The sequence below is a fragment of the Lissotriton vulgaris genome, chromosome 1_1 (genome assembly GCF_964263255.1).
Source record: "Lissotriton vulgaris chromosome 1_1, aLisVul1.2, whole genome shotgun sequence".
NCBI classification, from domain to species: domain Eukaryota; kingdom Metazoa; phylum Chordata; class Amphibia; order Caudata; family Salamandridae; genus Lissotriton; species Lissotriton vulgaris.
The window spans coordinates 98472302-98489489 of NC_141685.1; the positions used below are offsets into that span (position 1 = coordinate 98472302).

The following is a 17188-nucleotide window of genomic DNA, read 5'->3' on the forward strand; positions in this document are numbered from 1 at the left end:
CAGGGAGAAGGAGATCAAATAGTGGTCAGACCACAAACAGGGGGTAACAATAGGGACAGGAATACGAATGTTAAGGGACCAGATTTGGTCCAGGGTATGACACTGAACATGAGTAGTGGTATGAACGTGTGAGATAAAATTTAGACTACCAAGCAGTTCGGTGAAATCTCTGGAAGATGCATTTTCCGCTGAATCAGAGGGCCAGAAGTTAAAGTCCCCAAGCACCAGAACCGATGAATGGCTTACTGCGAGAGTAGCTAATAATTCCTGAAAAGCTGGGAGAAAATGGGACATAAGTTGGGGTGGACGATACATCAGAACACAAGTAATAGGGGTTTTAAAAGACACAGAGCGGGCAACCAGAAAATCAACCTCTAAAATTGAGGGAAAAGAAAGTAGTTGGAACTGAATGCCAGAGCGGACAATCATGGCCACCCCTCCTCCTACCCTGCCAGAGGGCCGGTCTGCTCGCAGAGCATAGTATGCGGTGGGCAGAGCCGCCAATAAGCTAGGCAGGGATTCAGGGCGAAGCCAAGTTTCCGTTAGGAACAATAGGTCCGGTTTGTAGGTGTCCAAGAAAATAAACAGGTCTGACTGATGTTTAACAGCCGATCGGGTGTTTAACAAGAAGGCTGAAATAGTCGGGGTAAAATTCCAGAAGAGAGAGGTGAGGGGATAATGACAGTGTTTGGGGTGGCCACGGAAGGAGGGGAAGTGGATGGCAGCAACAAAGAGGGTATATTAAAAGTAAGGGAAGGCAAGGCTGGAACTCTAGCAATGCCCATGTCACAGACATGACCCCGAATTGCAGGATCTAAGTGCCAAGGACCTTGATAAGCGCAAAGTTGGTCAGCCGGGTAGGAGCGAAAATTGGCATAATGCCGTGCCCCTTGCCCCATCTGGCGGTGGACGGGCGCAGATGGGCTTACCTTAGGCGCACCTTCGGCGCGCAAAAGGCGTGCCCGCTGCGCTCATCCGCGGCGCTTCCGATAACACATGCGCGCTTTGTAGGGAGCAGCCTCGGGCCGCTAGACCGCTGCCTGCGATGTGCGTGCCCTTCAGGCTACTGCTAAGATGGCGCCTGCTCTTCAGCTGACCGGCACAGGAAGCCGCGCTGAAGGAGCTGCCCTCCACCCTATCGACACTAGGAGCCGCGCGGGACCGGAGCAGAGGAGACCAAGACAGTAAGTAATTGCAAGCAGATTACAATGCAACAATACAGTTTTAAAATAAAACGAAACGAAGCAGCAGAGAGCTGACTGCTTTCAGCAAAGTTGAAAAACAAATGAGGAGTGGTTTAAAATGGTCAGCAGTATCGATCACTGCAGGTTAAAAAGTATTACTAGCCAACAATGCTGCTTCAGAGTCGAAGAGCCCCCAATGAGCCCCAGGAGCTGCCACCACCTGTATGACTGTATGTGCTGCAAGTACCCCATATTAAGGTGTTAAGACAAGCCGCAGGGCAGTCCAGAAGTCAGCCCCCGTGTACCCTCATGCCATAAGTACAAGAAGCCTATTTGGTTTTTATGGGAAATATGAAATTCAGAAACACAAAGAATCTATTTACTTTAACGCTGAAAACTGCCAACATTTGTGTGTGAAAATGTGAGAGAAATGAGGAATTAGAGTAGGATACCACAAAATGTGTAATAGGCGAATATATATATATATATAGAGAGAGAGAGAGAGCCAGAGAGAGAGAAAGAAAGAGAGAGAGGAAGAAAGAAAGAGAGAGAGAGGGAAAGAAAGAGAGAGAGAGAGGAGAAAGAGAAAGAGAGAGAGAAAGAGAGAGAGAAAGAAAGAGAGAGAGAGAGGAAGAAAGAAAGAGAGAGAGAGAGAGGAAGAAAGAAAGAGAGAGAGAGGGAAAGAAAGAAAGAGAGAGAGAGAGAGGAAGAAAGAAAGAGAGAGAGAGGGAAAGAAAGAGAGAGAGAGGAAGAAAGAAAGAGAGAGAGAGGGAAAGAAAGAAAGAGAGAGAGAGAGAGGAAGAAAGAAAGAGAGAGAGAGGGAAAGAAAGAGAGAGAGAGGAAGAAAGAAAGAGAGAGAGAGGGAAAGAAAGAAAGAGAGAGAGAGAGAGGAAGAAAGAAAGAGAGAGAGAGGGAAAGAAAGAGAGAGAGAGGAAGAAAGAAAGAGAGAGAGAGGGAAAGAAAGAGAGATATTTTCACTGAAAAAGCAAAGGTTACAGGGACGTTATAGCTCGTTAATAGCATCAAAAACTTTAGAAATTCACAGAAAAAAGGGTACAGGGACATTTACTTAGGATCATATTTTACACACAAAACCATATCAACTCAGCAGTTATAGTTACCTGGGCTAACTATCACTTACGCCACCCACAATGCACTGCTTATGAAGCGGGCAGAGAAACACTTGAAAACATTGCTCCTGCCCGTAGAGCACAGGATTGTAAGCTTCTCTCTACGGGTAGGAACAATGCTGGCTCCCGCTGGCATCACGGGGGCTTTGGGACCCATTGTTGGGGGCCTGGTCTCCAACAATGATCATGTGGGTGCCTTGGGTGGGCTGAAGGGCACCCACCCTTTATCGGCAGGGCCATTTTTGTAAATCTTTCTTTATGCGTGGTCAAGGCATATGCATGGTAAAGACTTGCGTGGTAAAGGCAATGCGTGGTAAAGGCATACGTGGTAAAGGCATTTGTTGGAATGTATGACAGTATAATTGGTCTAATCCTGCACTATCTCTTGACTTGAAACTAAATCCTGGGCCTTGATAAACTGGACAAAGACAGCCCAAAAAAAGTGCAAAAGAACATGTAGTGGGAATGTCATGTCACATTGTCATCACATGCCATTTTCCCAGCGCATTGTACCATTTCCCTAGTTTTCCGCAGATAAATGGTGCAATGTACCGTATAGCACTACTCGCCACCACGTTTAGAGGGTGACCCATTTCTCTTCCTACCCTGGAAGGAGAGTTACTCCAGCATTTTGTTGAAGTGAAACTCTAAGTGTCAGAAAGAGTCAGTTTGGAGTCTGTGAATTCTCACTTACTCACAAGTTAGGGTTAATTCACAAACTGGCACGGCGAAGCATGCATGCGCTACATTTACTAGTGTGTGATTCTACACATGCAAAACATGTACACCTGGCAGAGATCATTTGACTAGTTTTGTTTTTAAACATTGTTGAAAGAGTTGCTTAGCCCTAAAAACTACAACTATTTGTGCATAAATAAGATAAGCTGTAAACAACTCATCTTGGGACACAGATAAGCCCACTGACACCAAGAGAGAAACAATAATAACACTTATTCACGGGCCCTGGAAAGCCCCCTAGTCCTGCTCATCATACAGACCCATCTCCCTCCTAAACGCTCATGCTAAACTATTCACTGGCATTCTGGCACACAACTTAGACCATTCATAATGGCCTTATGACTGCAAGCCACAGCAGTGGTGAGATAATACTGTGCCATTAATAAAATGGATGCTTTCCAACACTGAGAAGACACTGGACACAATGTCCGCCAAGGGCCCGATTTATATTTAGGCGGATGGTTTATTCTGTCATAAATGTGGCAGGTGTCCCTTCCAACCTATTAAAAGTGCATTATATCCTGTGGCATTTGTAATAAAGTGGATGGAATCTGTTATGTTTGACAAAATACCTGTCCGATAAACTCTAAATCAGGCCCCTTGTCTGCAGTAAGTGTTGTAGAAGGAGCAAGAGCCAGCATTATAGGAAGAGGGCCTAGGAGCAGATATAGTCCCAGAGGCACTGAAGCACCTACCTCTTCACTTCCTCTGTTTATACCTCATAAGCACCTACCTGTGCGCCTGCTCTGTTTGTACCTCATAGGTACCTATATGTGCACCTCATCTGTTTATACCTCTCAAGCACTCACCTGTGCACTCTCTCTGTTTATAGCTAATAGGCCCCTTCCTGTGCACCTCCTCAGTTAGTACCTCCCAGGTGAGCTTCTGAAATGAAGCTTGTGAGCTCCGTACTGCCAACCACGGCCTCTTCTCTATCAGGCCATTATCTGCATCTGCTGTCTGCATGCTTCAAGTGTGTCCCCTGCCACAGCTAACGATGAACCCTGTAGAGTGAGTACACAGACCGAGGGGAGTAGGGAGCTGAAGGACATGGAAGAGGTAAACCTGGATAAAAGAAAGATGGGAATGGAGAAATGAGACTTCACCTGTGGACATCAGACACCTCCTCCCGCTCTACCAAAGCCCTGTTGAGTCACAAAGTAGCATCCTGGCCTTCAGACAGACAACAATAAGCCAAATATCTTGTAAATGTTGAAAAAGAAAAACAATTATTAATATGCACACATCTGTTGGATGCTTGATATTTCAGTTAAATTATTGGTTGTGATGGATCCTCTATAAGGAATAAATGAATGATATTGTTGAATAATAAATGACATGATTTAATATTTCTTTGCTTTATCTGTGTGCGCAATATAAAGACGGGCCATTATAATAAACCCTGGAAGGAGCTGCTGATTGAAATACAACAGGATCTTAACTTTACCTACTTTAGGAAGAACTAAAGACTCACTTTTTAGGTTGTCTTTCAGGGCAGAATCAGTCAATAGTTCAAGGGAGATGGATATATATTCCGCTGATAGAAAATCCACCTCAACTCTGGATAATGCTCCAGTCTCCCAGGTTAGAAGGATCCAGAAATGCTTGAGCCAGGAGGGCTGTAAAATGTGTTGAAGGTGACTTAGGGCCTTATTACGAGTGTGGCAGTCTTCCAATGGGACTACCAAAGCAGCGGTACCAGGCAGACTGCCAAGCCCATTGAGAGCCCGCCGCCGGATTATGACCTAAATCCAGGGTGGGTGGGCGGTGCAGCAGCGGTCTCGCCGCGGCTGTGTTAGGCTCATTGGAGAGCCTAAACAGCATACCACCACCTTAAGAGTGCCTGCAGCACGTTCCTGCGCCATGTCATACATGCCACACTGTGCAGTAACAAGGGTGAAATTCCATGGGGTGGCGCAACATGTGCCCCCCACATGCAACCCCAGGAGCAGACTCGGCAGGGCCCTGTGAGGGCACCCTCACCTGCATGTCCTTTATCCTTTTCATGGTGGGATCCCCGCCATGAAAAGGACGGTGGATATGCAGACCGAAATATGCTCGGCGATGTCGGCATTGACACTGCCAACATATTCAGGGTGTTTGCAGACCGCCTCCACAGCGGGATCCTTGATCCTGGCGGGGTGGCGGTCTCATGGCGGTCCCACCACCACACTCATAATACGGCGGTCAGACCGCCAGGATGGTGGCAGTTGGATCGCCACGGTGCGTACGGCGATCATGAGGGCCGTCGCACTCGTAGTAAGGCCCCTAATGAGCTGCAAGGTAAAGGCTGGAGTTGGCATTTGAGCTGATCCAGTGTGAACATGAAAGAATTGTGGAAGAAGGTGTCTGGAGTTAACTTTGTCATCTATACTTCCTAAAGAATTACCTTTTTTATGTGTACTTCCTGAAGAGTTACCTTGGGTTAATACTTCCTGAAGAGTTACCTTTGTTGTACACTTCCTGAAGAGTTACCTTGGGTTAATACTTCCTGAAGAGTTACCTTTGTTGTACACTTCTTGAAGAGTTACCTGGGTTAAATACTTCCTGAAGATTTACCTTTGTTATACACTTCCTGAAGAGTTACCTTGGTTAAATACTTCTTGAAGAGTTACCTTTGTTATACACTTCCTGAAGAGCTACCTTTTTTATACACTTCCTGAAGAGTTACCTTGGTTAAATACTTCCTGAAGAGTTACCTTTGTTATACACTTCCTGAAGAGCTACCTTTGGAAGATACTTTCTGAAACTGAATTAACGGCAGTGCTTTCTGATTCCTCTCTTTTTCCATAATCTGTTCTGTTTAAATGAAATCTTGTGTATATGTATCTACCCAAAACTCTACCTGTAGCACGAGTGTTCTGTGGCTGCCCTTTCTTTAGTAAGTTACTCTGTGAATAATGGTAAATCACTGCCTTTTCAGAAGTAAATACAATGTGACATGTTCAACCACAGTTTTAATGAAATATCCATGTATGGTAAAATGTTCCTTACTAAATTTCAAAAAAAGAAGAGATGTCTTCTACAGCTGGTTAAATATTGTGTATTCACATTCTATTACATTCGACTTTAGTAATATTGCATTTCTTTACATCCAACAGAAAATAAACCTTAAATGCACGGATTGATTATGAATAATGAAGATAACACATCAAACCTGCAAAAATTATCAAAAAAAAAAGGAGCTCCAAAAACATCAGTGCAATCAGAGACAGAGGACAGATCCAGGAAGGAGCAGTCAAAGGAAATTCAGTGAGTGTATGAGTCTGAACTCTGCACCTCGACACCCAAAGATGAAGAAATGACCTCAACAAAACCAAGACAACAAAACTGACAAACCACCTGCTGTATAAACAAGCGTCCAACACCAGCTTTGATCATGAGGCCGGTATGAGAGTTGGAAGAAGGTCTTGTGTCTATTTGGGATCCATAGCTTGGAACAAACTCCCTCTTCAGCAACATGACAATGTTTAAAGAAAGATTGAAAACTTGGCTTTTTGTCCATGTTTGAAACAAGCAGATTTACTTTCTTTTCTGACCTGTGCTTGGCCCCAGGACACTCTTTGGAGTAGCTGTACACATTACGAGTCGCTTCACCATCATGATATGGCTAGAGCAGTGCTTCGCTATCTAAACTGGCAACAGCCCACCATTCAGTGCTCTAGGTGTATTGCAAACTCTTTCTAGCCAAAACCACAGGCACCAGGGAAAAGCACAACAAAGTGGAGCCTAACAAATGAAGGCTGAAGGAAAGGGGAGTTCTGCTCTCTAAAGTACAGAATATTGTCCCAAGTTGCACCTACCGGAATGAAGATTAAGCTTTACCCGCAAGCAGGCGAAGCCATTATCCAATCTAAAGATGCAATCACCCACAAGGAAACCTTACTGATATTATGAATGTGGCAGGTATTTATTGAGTCTTGTATTTTATTGTTAAATCGGAATCAAGCACCCAAAATATCACACACATACAGGGAATGTGAAAATAATGCAAGTGGTTTATTAACTATGCTGACCCTTCAGGAAACATGGACAGGAGAAAAATCGTGCAATTCCACAGAATATGTCAAGAACTTTAGCCAACTAGAAACCCTAAAAGAGCATCAGCGAATACAAACAGGGGAAAAAACATACCATTGCAGTGAATGTGTGAAGAGCTTCAGTCGGTTATCACTCCTCCAAAGACATCAGCGAATACACACAGGGGAAAAACCATTCCATTGCACTGAATGTGTAAAGAGCTTCAGTCGAATTGCACACCTCCACACACATCAGAGAATACACACAGGGGAAAAACCATACCATTGCAATGAATGTGTGCAGAGCTTCAGTCGGTTATCACTCCTCCAAACACATCAGCGAACACACACAGGGGAAAAACCATACCATTGCAATGAATGTGGAAAGAGCTTCAGTCAGTTAGCACACCTCCAAAGACATCAGCGAATACACACAGGGGAAAAACCATACCATTGCAGTGAATGTGTAAAGAGCTTCATTCAGTTAGCACAACTCCAAAGACATCAGCGAATACACACAGGAGAAAAACCATACCTTTGCAATGAATGTGTAAAGAGCTTCAATCAGTTAACAGACCTCCGGAGACATCAGCGAACACACACAGGGGAAAAACCATACCATTGCAATGAATGTGTAAAGTGCTTCAGTCAGTTAACAGGCCTCCGGAGACATCAGCGAATACACACAGGGGAAAGACCATACCATTGCAGTGAATGTGTGAAGAGCTTCAGTCAGTTAACAGACCTCCGGAGACATCAGCGAATACACACAGGGGAAAAACTATACTATTGCAATGAATGTGAAAAGTGCTTCAGTCAGTTAACAGACCTGCGGAGACATCAGCGAATACACACAAGGGAAACACCATACCATTACAGTGAATGTGTGAAGAGCTTCAGTCAGTTAACAGACCTGCGAAGACATCAGCGAATACACACAGGGGAAAAACCATACCATTGCAGTGAATGTGTAAAGAGCTTCAGAAACATTGCAGACCTCCACACACATCAGAGAATACACACAGGGGAAAAACCATACCATTGCAATGAATGTGTGCAGAGCTTCAGTCGGTTATCACTCCTCCAAACACATCAGCGAACACACACAGGGGAAAAACCATACCATTGCAATGAATGTGTAAAGAGCTTCAGTCAGTTAGCACACCTCCAAAGACATCAGCGAATACACACAGGGGAAAAACCATACCATTGCAGTGAATGTGTAAAGAGCTTCATTCAGTTAGCACACCTCCAAAGACATCAGCGAATACACACAGGAGAAAAACCATACCTTTGCAATGAATGTGTAAAGAGCTTCAGTCAGTTAACAGACCTCCGGAGACATCAGCGAACACACACAGGGGAAAAACCATACCATTGCAATGAATGTGTAAAGTGCTTCAGTCAGTTAACCAGTCTCCGGAGACATCAGCGAATACACACAGGGGAAACACCATACCATTGCAGTGAATGTGTGAAGAGCTTCAATCAGTTAACAGACCTCCGGAGACATCAGCGAATACACACAGGGGAAAAACTATACCATTGCAATGAATGTGAAAAGTGCTTCAGTCAGTTAACAGACCTCCGGAGACATCAGCGAATACACACTGGGGAAACACCATACCATTGCAGTGAATGTGTGAAGAGCTTCAGTCAGTTAACAGACCTGCGGAGACATCAGCGAATACACACAGGGGAAAAACCATACCATTGCAGTGAATGTGTAAAGAGCTTCAGAAACATTGCAGACCTCCACACACATCAGAGAATACACACAGGGGAAAAACCATACCATTGCACTGAATGTGTGCAGAGCTTCAGTCGGTTATCACACCTCCAAAGACATCAGCGAATACACACAGGGGAAAAACCACACCATTGCAATGAATGTGTAAAGAGCTTCAGTCAGTTAGCACACCTCCATAGACATCATCGAATACACACAGGGGAAAACCATACCTTTGCATTGAATGTGTAAAGTGCGTCAGACAGTTAACAGACCTCCGGAGACATCAGCTAACACACACAGGGGAAAAACCATACCATTGCAGTGAATGTGTGAAGAAATTCAGTCAGTTACAAGAACTTCAAACACATCACCGAACACACACAGGGGAAAAACCATACCATTGCAATGAATGTGTAAAGAGCTTCAGTAAAATTGAACACCTCCGCACACATCAGAGAATACACACAGGGGAAAAACCATACCAGTGCAGTGAATGTGTAAAGTGTTTCAGACAGTTAACAGACCTCCGGAGACATCAGCTAACACACACAGGGGAAAAACCATACCATTGCAGTGAATGTGTGAAGAGATTCAGTCGGTTACAAGAACTTCAAACACATCACCGAACACACACAGGGGAAAAACCATACCATTGCACTGAATATGTAAAGAGCTTCAGTAAAATTGCACACCTCTTCACACATCAGAGAATACACACAGGGGAAAAACCATACCATTGCAGTGAATGTGTGAAGAGCTTCAGTCAAATGTCACAGCTCCGCACACATCAGAGAATACACACAGGAGAAAAACAATACCAGTGCAGTGAAAGTGTGAAGAGCTTTAGTCAGTTAACAGACCTCCGGAGACCTCAGCGAATACACACTGGGGAAAAACCATACAATTGCAGTGAATGTGCAAAGAGCTTCAGTCAGTTAACAGACCTCCGGAGACCTCAGTGAATACACACTGGGGAAAAAACATACAATTGCAGTGAATGTGGAAGTAGTTTTACTTACTCTTCAGCATTAAGAAATCATCAGCGAGCTCACAAAGAGGAAAAAAATTGTTTAAATGCCATGAATGCTTGAAAAGCTGAAGTCCATTATCAATCCTAAACAGGCATCAGCGAACACACGCAGACGAAAAGCCTTCAAGTGCAATGAATGTGTGAACAAAAGTAGTCAATTATCAAGCCTATATAGACATCAGCGTACACACACTCTGTAAATACCATACGACTGTAGTGAGTGTTGAAGTACCTTTAGTGCATCTTCGGCATTAAGGATTAATCAGTTAATGCTCACAGAGAAAAATAATTTCAGGTGCTGTGAATGTGTGAATATCTTCAGTTAGTTATTAAACCTACGAATACATCAACTAACACACACAGAGTAAAAATGAGCATTGCAATGAATGTCAGAAGTGATTTTGTGAATTGCAAACACACCTGGGGTAAACCTTACAATTGCACTAAAAGTGTGACGAGCTTTTGTCAATTTCTGATCCTACATAGCCTCAGCGAACACACACCTTCATTTAACTCAATAAATGAAGGTGTAATCCTAGAGATGCATTGAATTAAAAAAGAACTTAAGAACATTAACAATAATATTGACTCATCTGAGGACATAGACAGGAGCAGAACAGTGCAGTTATTGTGAGATGAAGGAATTACAGGAACAAATATATAATTATGTGGGATATTCAAATACCAGATGAATGAAGACTCGACTAAAAGAAAAGAAGAAAACCAAAGATTTGTAGAATAATAAAAGTGTCTGTTCCCAGTGATTTTTCACTTCGGTACACATAGAAAAAACAACTTGATATAACAGGAAATCCACTGGGAGACTAGCACAATGTGGAATAAAAGAAATTAAACACTGGTGGTTTTTATTTAGTGATGAAGAGTTACAAAGAAAAACATCCAAGTGTTCCTGTTCATGCTACCTGTAAAAGCGTAGGGATGAATACGATTCTGCCTGCACACATTGCTATATTAGTATAAGTGGGTTCGTTGCTCAAACGCCATTTTGCTGCTTTTGCACATGACACTACATGTATCTGTTTTTATAAAGTCAAACTGCTTGCTTTTCCTTCACATGAGACTGATCTGTTTTTCACATCTCCAGACTCACACTGCAACCTCAAGTCTGCACAAAGTGTTCAAGGTTAAAATAACAATGTATGCTGTTGATGCAGGTTGATCGGCCCACGCTCTAGACACAACACAAACACAGCTGCTCATTTCTGAAACTCAGGTGCTTTTAATATTGCACTGCATACATGAGACTAGCACTTGGATAAAACCTTTCCATCAACAAATAGCTGTGCTGATCTGGGATGTGATTCACTTCACCTGACTTTGGAGGTATGCGGTCCCCGTTTTAACCTAAAAATCCTCTATTATTATAATACCTAGCAAGGGGAGGGTGGTACACAAGGTGCAATAGACCTGGTTCCACTATCATTGTAATATGATTTCTCCCTTTGTATTTTATGGAATTGTAACAATGCCGATTGTATTGATTTTTTGCATATTTTTACTTATGTTAGCAAATATACTGCATCTTAGAGCACATAGTTGAAATAAACATTTTAAACTATACCTTGTCTCTGATTACTCACATTGCGAACATTTATGAGAATAAAAATGAAAGAGCGTTCTTGATTCCCACTATTCCTGAGAGGTCCCAAAGTCACTTGTTCTGGGTTGTCTAAACATTGGTAGCTTTGCTGTAGTACGGAGAACGAATGAGACACTGATGCTAGTTGGATAGGGATTCTGGGCACTGAGGTCAGTTTTGGTACACCATAATACACTGAGGTCCTGGTTTCCTGCGCATAGTTCTGTGCATGAGCAGAATCCCCGCAACATGGCGCCCAACGTCTTGATTAGTGCTTGTATCTGTCCACAATACCCTCACCACTGTTTCCAGTTAACAGGCGTGACGGATTAACCTACCTATACGAATGTGTTATAGGTTAATTCAAGCTTGAGATTTATAAAAAGGTTCACGTTTTGAATAACTACCCTTTTTGTGCTGCAATTTATATAAATTGTTTTTCTTCTCTATATCCTTATGTGTGATATTGATATAGCTCAGCATAGTCGGGCAGCGCTCCGGCGTCATCTGACGCAGTTTGGTGTACCAGATGATGGTATGTCTGTTATCTTTGTGGTTAGTGCTGATTCAGCCTTCCCCTTTGAGCTTTTCTTCTCTTGGGTTACGTTTCCTGCAATAAATGCGGATGAGGATATATTCCAAACATACACTTACACTGCGATTCCTATGAACTATACTCCATATAGGACACAAGAGATTTGGTTTAATGGCACCCTCCCCCACACCGTAACTCCGGTTCGGTTAGGTCCCTTGTCAATTCCTTGTGCCACTTTGCCAGTCTTAGCCGGGTTCACACCATATCCACGTTATCTCAATGCCCCGATTGACGACTTGTGTCAACTTTATACCTCTTTTGTTGGGGTACATAGGGCTTTAGTTCATTAAGTTCCTTGCAGATCAACAAGTTGGACCGGCCGGGATGTTGATTAGTCCCGTCTTGGTTAATTCGAAAATTTGACCAACTGGAAGCAGTGTTTCCTAATACCACTCCTGGGGAAAACACAGGATTCTCACAATTAGTTTGCAGAAAGACTTATTGCCAGAGGTAACAGATTGTGAGAATTGGGGTAAAGTATTTGCAGCAGTATATGCAAAGTGTTTCGGCACGCCGTCTATGACTGTCTTGCCCTCTGTGATCAAGCGTGTTCAGGATGAGCACAGTCCGGAGGCGGCTGTCGGGTTGGGAATGAGGCTCTTTGGAGTGTTTGACGTAGTTGTTGATCTCATCTTTTGTAATGTAAAGGGAGATGCAGTTAACTTTCAGGTGTCGAATGCTTTGCGCCTTTTCCCAGACGTCGACAAACCCCGAGCGTTACCGAGAATTGTTGCAGAGGCTTATAAGACCATTGGCCGCAATAGTTTGGGTGTTAAGCCTTTTGCTAAAACGGCAACTCAACCGCAGACTCAGATGGCAAAGTCTACAAAAGACGGCCGTCCAAATTTTCCAAAACAGAATTGGAAGAATAAAAAACAGAGGAAGCAGCAATAGAAACAGGTGTCGCATCCGGCGTCGCCGATACTAGTGTCTACTGAGCGCACTTATGATTTGTGCGACCACGCAAGAATTAGGTCTCCTGATAGATTTCAGGTACCTGAGCAACGTTCTCGTTGTTCTTCAGAGGAAACATCGGGCACGCAAGCCGGTGGCGGAGAACACGGCAGGGGTCGGGTGCCCCAGAAGGACGTGAGCAGCCCCGCCCCTCTGATGGTAAAGGCAAGCAGGACGACTTGCCTCGTTAACACCTTCATTTTCAGAAAAAGAAAGTTGCTGCGTTAACCGTAAGGTATGCCACGGCTAGTGAGAACACAGCTTCGGAACCTGACATGGACATTAACGCTGCTCGACAGCGCAGCGGAGGTTACAATAGTGCGGCAAGCACTGCGGCCATATCTGAAGGCGACAGCAACTGATACTTTTATCAATCAATCAATCAGAGTACTTGTAAAGCGCGCTACTTACCCGTGAGAGTGTTGTGGGTTCTTATGCCATTGCAAGTTAATCCCTTTAATTATGCATGTTCTCGTATTGTGTGACAAGTACTGTTTATTGTGTGGCAAGTACTGCTAGTGATTCATTTGTGGCTAGCAATGTTTGTTGGTACATTTTCTTGCAGCTAGCAATGATTGTTACTGTTCAAGTTTTATGCACGTGTAGAACTTAATACAAGAGCCTTTTCACTCTCACGTTTTGAACGGTTTCCTGAATACACGTGAGCAGTTGAAGGAACGCCCAAGCAAAGACTATAAATACCCTGCCCTCGCTCACAGTGACGCTTCGCTTCGTGCAACAGCATCACCGCGAGTGTTCCTGTTTGGCATCTGAGACCCGTCTGATTCAGTCTCTTTCTTTTGGTTCCGCTTCCCTCCCGTCTGGAATTCCTCCCGCTAGCTTCTGTTCCCGATTCCCTTAAAAAACCTCAGTTCCCGTTTTCCCTTTAAAAACGTACCTTCCCCTTTTGTGATTCCTTTGTCGCCCTCCGATCTCCGAAAGGCACCAGCGGTTTCAGTTCCCTCGATCTTCAGTTCCGGTTGAGCCTTCTCTCGTCGATCCGATTTCCTGTGTAAACAAGTAAGAGATCTGGTTACCAAGCAACTCAGGATCAAAAAACAAGCATTGGAAAAGACAAGCTTCTTATTTGTAAAAGACTCGAGAGCAGGAAAATCATTTTCTTGATTGTAAAACGGATTTTGGGAACTTGGCATATATTTAAAGCAAGTTTATTTTCCATTGTCATTTCTTCTGAACATAGTTGATGGACAAATCAATATAGAAAATCAATATTGATATTTCAGCAGAGACAATAACTGTTTTATAAAAAAAAACCCTAAACAGTGTTTTGAAGATTCTTTAAGTCATGTGTATTCAATGTATAATTTGACATAGGAGAATTCGTATGCAGAACAGAACTCGTATACAGGACTGAGGTCAAACTTCCTAAAAGGAGGATATTGTTGTTGTTTCTTTGTTTGTCTTTTATTCTCAGAATCCCTTTTAAGGACAGCAGCACACACTTGTCAGGTCGGCCACGTTTGGTGTGAAATTGAATACTAAATCCAACACTAACCATTAACCAATGATTGCTGATATCTTGGCGCATTGTTTTGATTATTCATTTTATTTGCATATTGTTCTTTAAGGCATTAACCCAGAAATATTGAAACCTGACAATCATAGGACTGTTAGAAAGGGCTTCACAGATATGGGTGTGTAATAGTATTTTTAGCATTATTTCAAAAGAAAAGCATAGTGTTATTTTGAGACTTGAAGGATCGTTGTTATTTTGTGAAGGTACAAATGAACCTGAAGTCCTGAACACTTCAAAGAGAAACCGAGCTGCCATCTCAGGAAGAGATCCAGTGTTGTTTGTCTTGTTTCTCTAGCCACTTCCCATTTCCCTTGTGGATTATGCAGTTGTGCTTAACTCCTTGCTGACTAATTAGTTCATGGAGGGGTTGGGAGCGTGCATCTCCAAGAAGGAAACAACAGGAACCTCGTGTGTGAACGCTTGACAGAGGGTCTCAAGGCGCTATGGGGAGAGGAGGTGCTGCTACTGCTCGAAGAGCCAGTTCTTGAGGAGTCTTCAGAAGGCGAGTAGGTCTTGGGTCTGCCCTATGTGGATAGGGAGGGTGGTCCAGGTCTTGGCGGTGAGGTAGGAGAAGGATCTGCCGCCGGAGGTCCTTCGTTGGATGCGTGGGACAGCGGCGAGGGCGAGGCTGGTGGAGCGGAGCTGGCGGGTTGGGGTGTAGAAGCTGAGTCTGCTGTTCAGGTAGGCTGGTCTGGCGTTGTGGAGTGCTTTGTGGGCGTGGGTAAGGAGCTTGAAGGTGATCCTCTTGTCGACGGGGAGCCAATGTACGTCTCTCAGGTGGGGGTGATATGGCTGTGGCGGAGACGTTGACGATCAGTCAGGCGGAGGCGTTTTGGATGCTTTGTAGTCGCCGTAGGTGTTTGGCTGGGATTCCTGCGTAGAGTGCGTTGCCGTAGTCCAGTCTTGTGCTGATGAGGGTCTGTGTCACCGTTCGTCTTGTTTCGGTCGGGATCCACTTGTAGATCCTGCGGAGCATGCGGAGGGTGTTGTAGTAGGAGGAGGAAACAGCGTTGACCTGCTTTGACAAGGAGAGGTTGGAGTTGAGGATGAATCCTAGGTTGCGTGCATGGTCAGTGGGTGTTGGTGCTGTTCCCATTGTGGTCAACCACCAGGAGTCATCCCAGGCTAAGGGGGTGGGTCCGAGGATGAGAACCTCCATCTTGTCCGAGTTCAGCCTCAGACGGCTGCTCCTCATCCAGTCGACGACGGCCTTCATTCCCTCGTGGAGGTTGGTTTTGTTGGGGTGTGCGTCCTTGATGAGAGAGAGGATGATTCAGGTGTCGTTGTGGCGTAGGAGATGATGTTGAGGTTGTGATGGCGGGCCACTTGTGTGAGGGGGGCCATGTAGACATTGAAGAGCATCAGGCTGAGAGATGAGCCCTGGGGGATGGTACAGATGATGTCGATGGCTTCAGATCGGAAGGGTGGGAGGCAGACGCTCTGGGTTCTGCCAGAGAGGAAGGACGTGGTCCAGTCAAGGACCTTCTCTTGGATTCCGGCTTCTAGGAGGCGTGTCTTTAGAAACCGATGGCAGACCGTGTCGAAGGCGGCTGACAGGTCCAGGAGGATGAGGGATGATGTTTCGCCATTGTCTAGTTTGCGCCTGATGTCGTCTGTGGCGGCGATGAGGGCTGTCTCGGTGCTGTGGTTTCGTCTGAATCCGGACTGGGATGGGTCCAAGATGTTGTTGTCTTCCAGGTGGCGGGCCAATTGCATGTTGACGATTTTCTCGATGACCTTTGCCAGGAACGGGAGCAGGGAGATGGGCTGGAAGTTATTGAGGTCCTTGGGGTCCGCCTTGGGCTTCTTAAGGAGGGCATTGATTTCGGTGTGCTTCCAGCTTTCCAGGAATGTCACTGTTTTGAAGGAGATGTTGATGACCTTCAGTAGTTGGAGTGTGACAGCTGCGTCTGCTTTGTTGAATAGGTGGTGTGGGCACGGGTCTGACAGAGTTCCTGAGTGGATGGAGTTCATGGCCTTGCTTGTCTCGATGTCGTTGACATTGGGCCAGGAGGTCAGGCGGTTGGCGCTAGTAGTGTTCACAGGGGAGGTGGAGTCTAGCGTAGTCGGGGTGGTTGTGGTGTTGAAGCTTTCGTGGATGTAAGCAATCTTGGGGTGGAAGAAGATGGCTAATGAGTCGCACAGTTCTTGTGAGGGCGGGATGTCGTTGGCGTTGGCGCTGGGGTTGGAGAGTTCCTTTACGATGCTGAAGAGCTCCTTGCTGTCTTGTGGTTTGTTATCCAAGCGGTTTTTGAAGGAAGATCTCTTGGCTAATCTGATGAGGTGGTGATGTCTGCCGGTGGCGTCCTTGTGGGCTGCGTGGTTGTCTGTTGTGCGTTCATGGAGCCATATTTTCTCCAGTGTCCGGCATGCGCGTTTGGAGGTATCGAGCTTGTCGGTGAACCAGGTGGCTCTCTTGCTGGTGTGGCTGTTGGAGCGTTTCTTGAGCGGGGTGAGGGTGTTGGCGCAGTCGTTGATCCACCGTCTGAGGTTGCAGGCTGTGGCGTCTGGGTTGGTGGGGTTGGCGGGTGGGTTCTGGATGAGGGTGGTGATCAGCTGGATTTCGGTGACTTTGCTCCAGCAGCGGCGAGGCAGCTGTTGGGTGCGGTGGTGCGTCGTTCGTTTCTTGAAGATGAAATGGATGCAGTGGAGTTCGGTCCAGTGGAGTT

At 45.0% G+C, this 17188-nt stretch overlaps 1 protein-coding gene across 1 annotated transcript in view; it reads left to right on the forward strand.

Moving 5' to 3' along the window:
• LOC147737564 (uncharacterized) overlaps positions 1 to 11406 on the forward strand; it is a 35138-nt gene extending 23732 nt beyond the window's left edge. Inside the window, exon 2 of the mRNA XM_086936370.1 lies at positions 6154 to 11406. Within this exon, the coding sequence (XP_086792496.1) occupies positions 6950 to 9052 (2103 nt within the window). The 5' untranslated portion in view covers positions 6154 to 6949 and the 3' untranslated portion in view covers positions 9053 to 11406. The remainder of the gene's footprint in view (positions 1 to 6153) is intronic.
• Positions 11407 to 17188: the final 5782 nt, after the last annotated feature.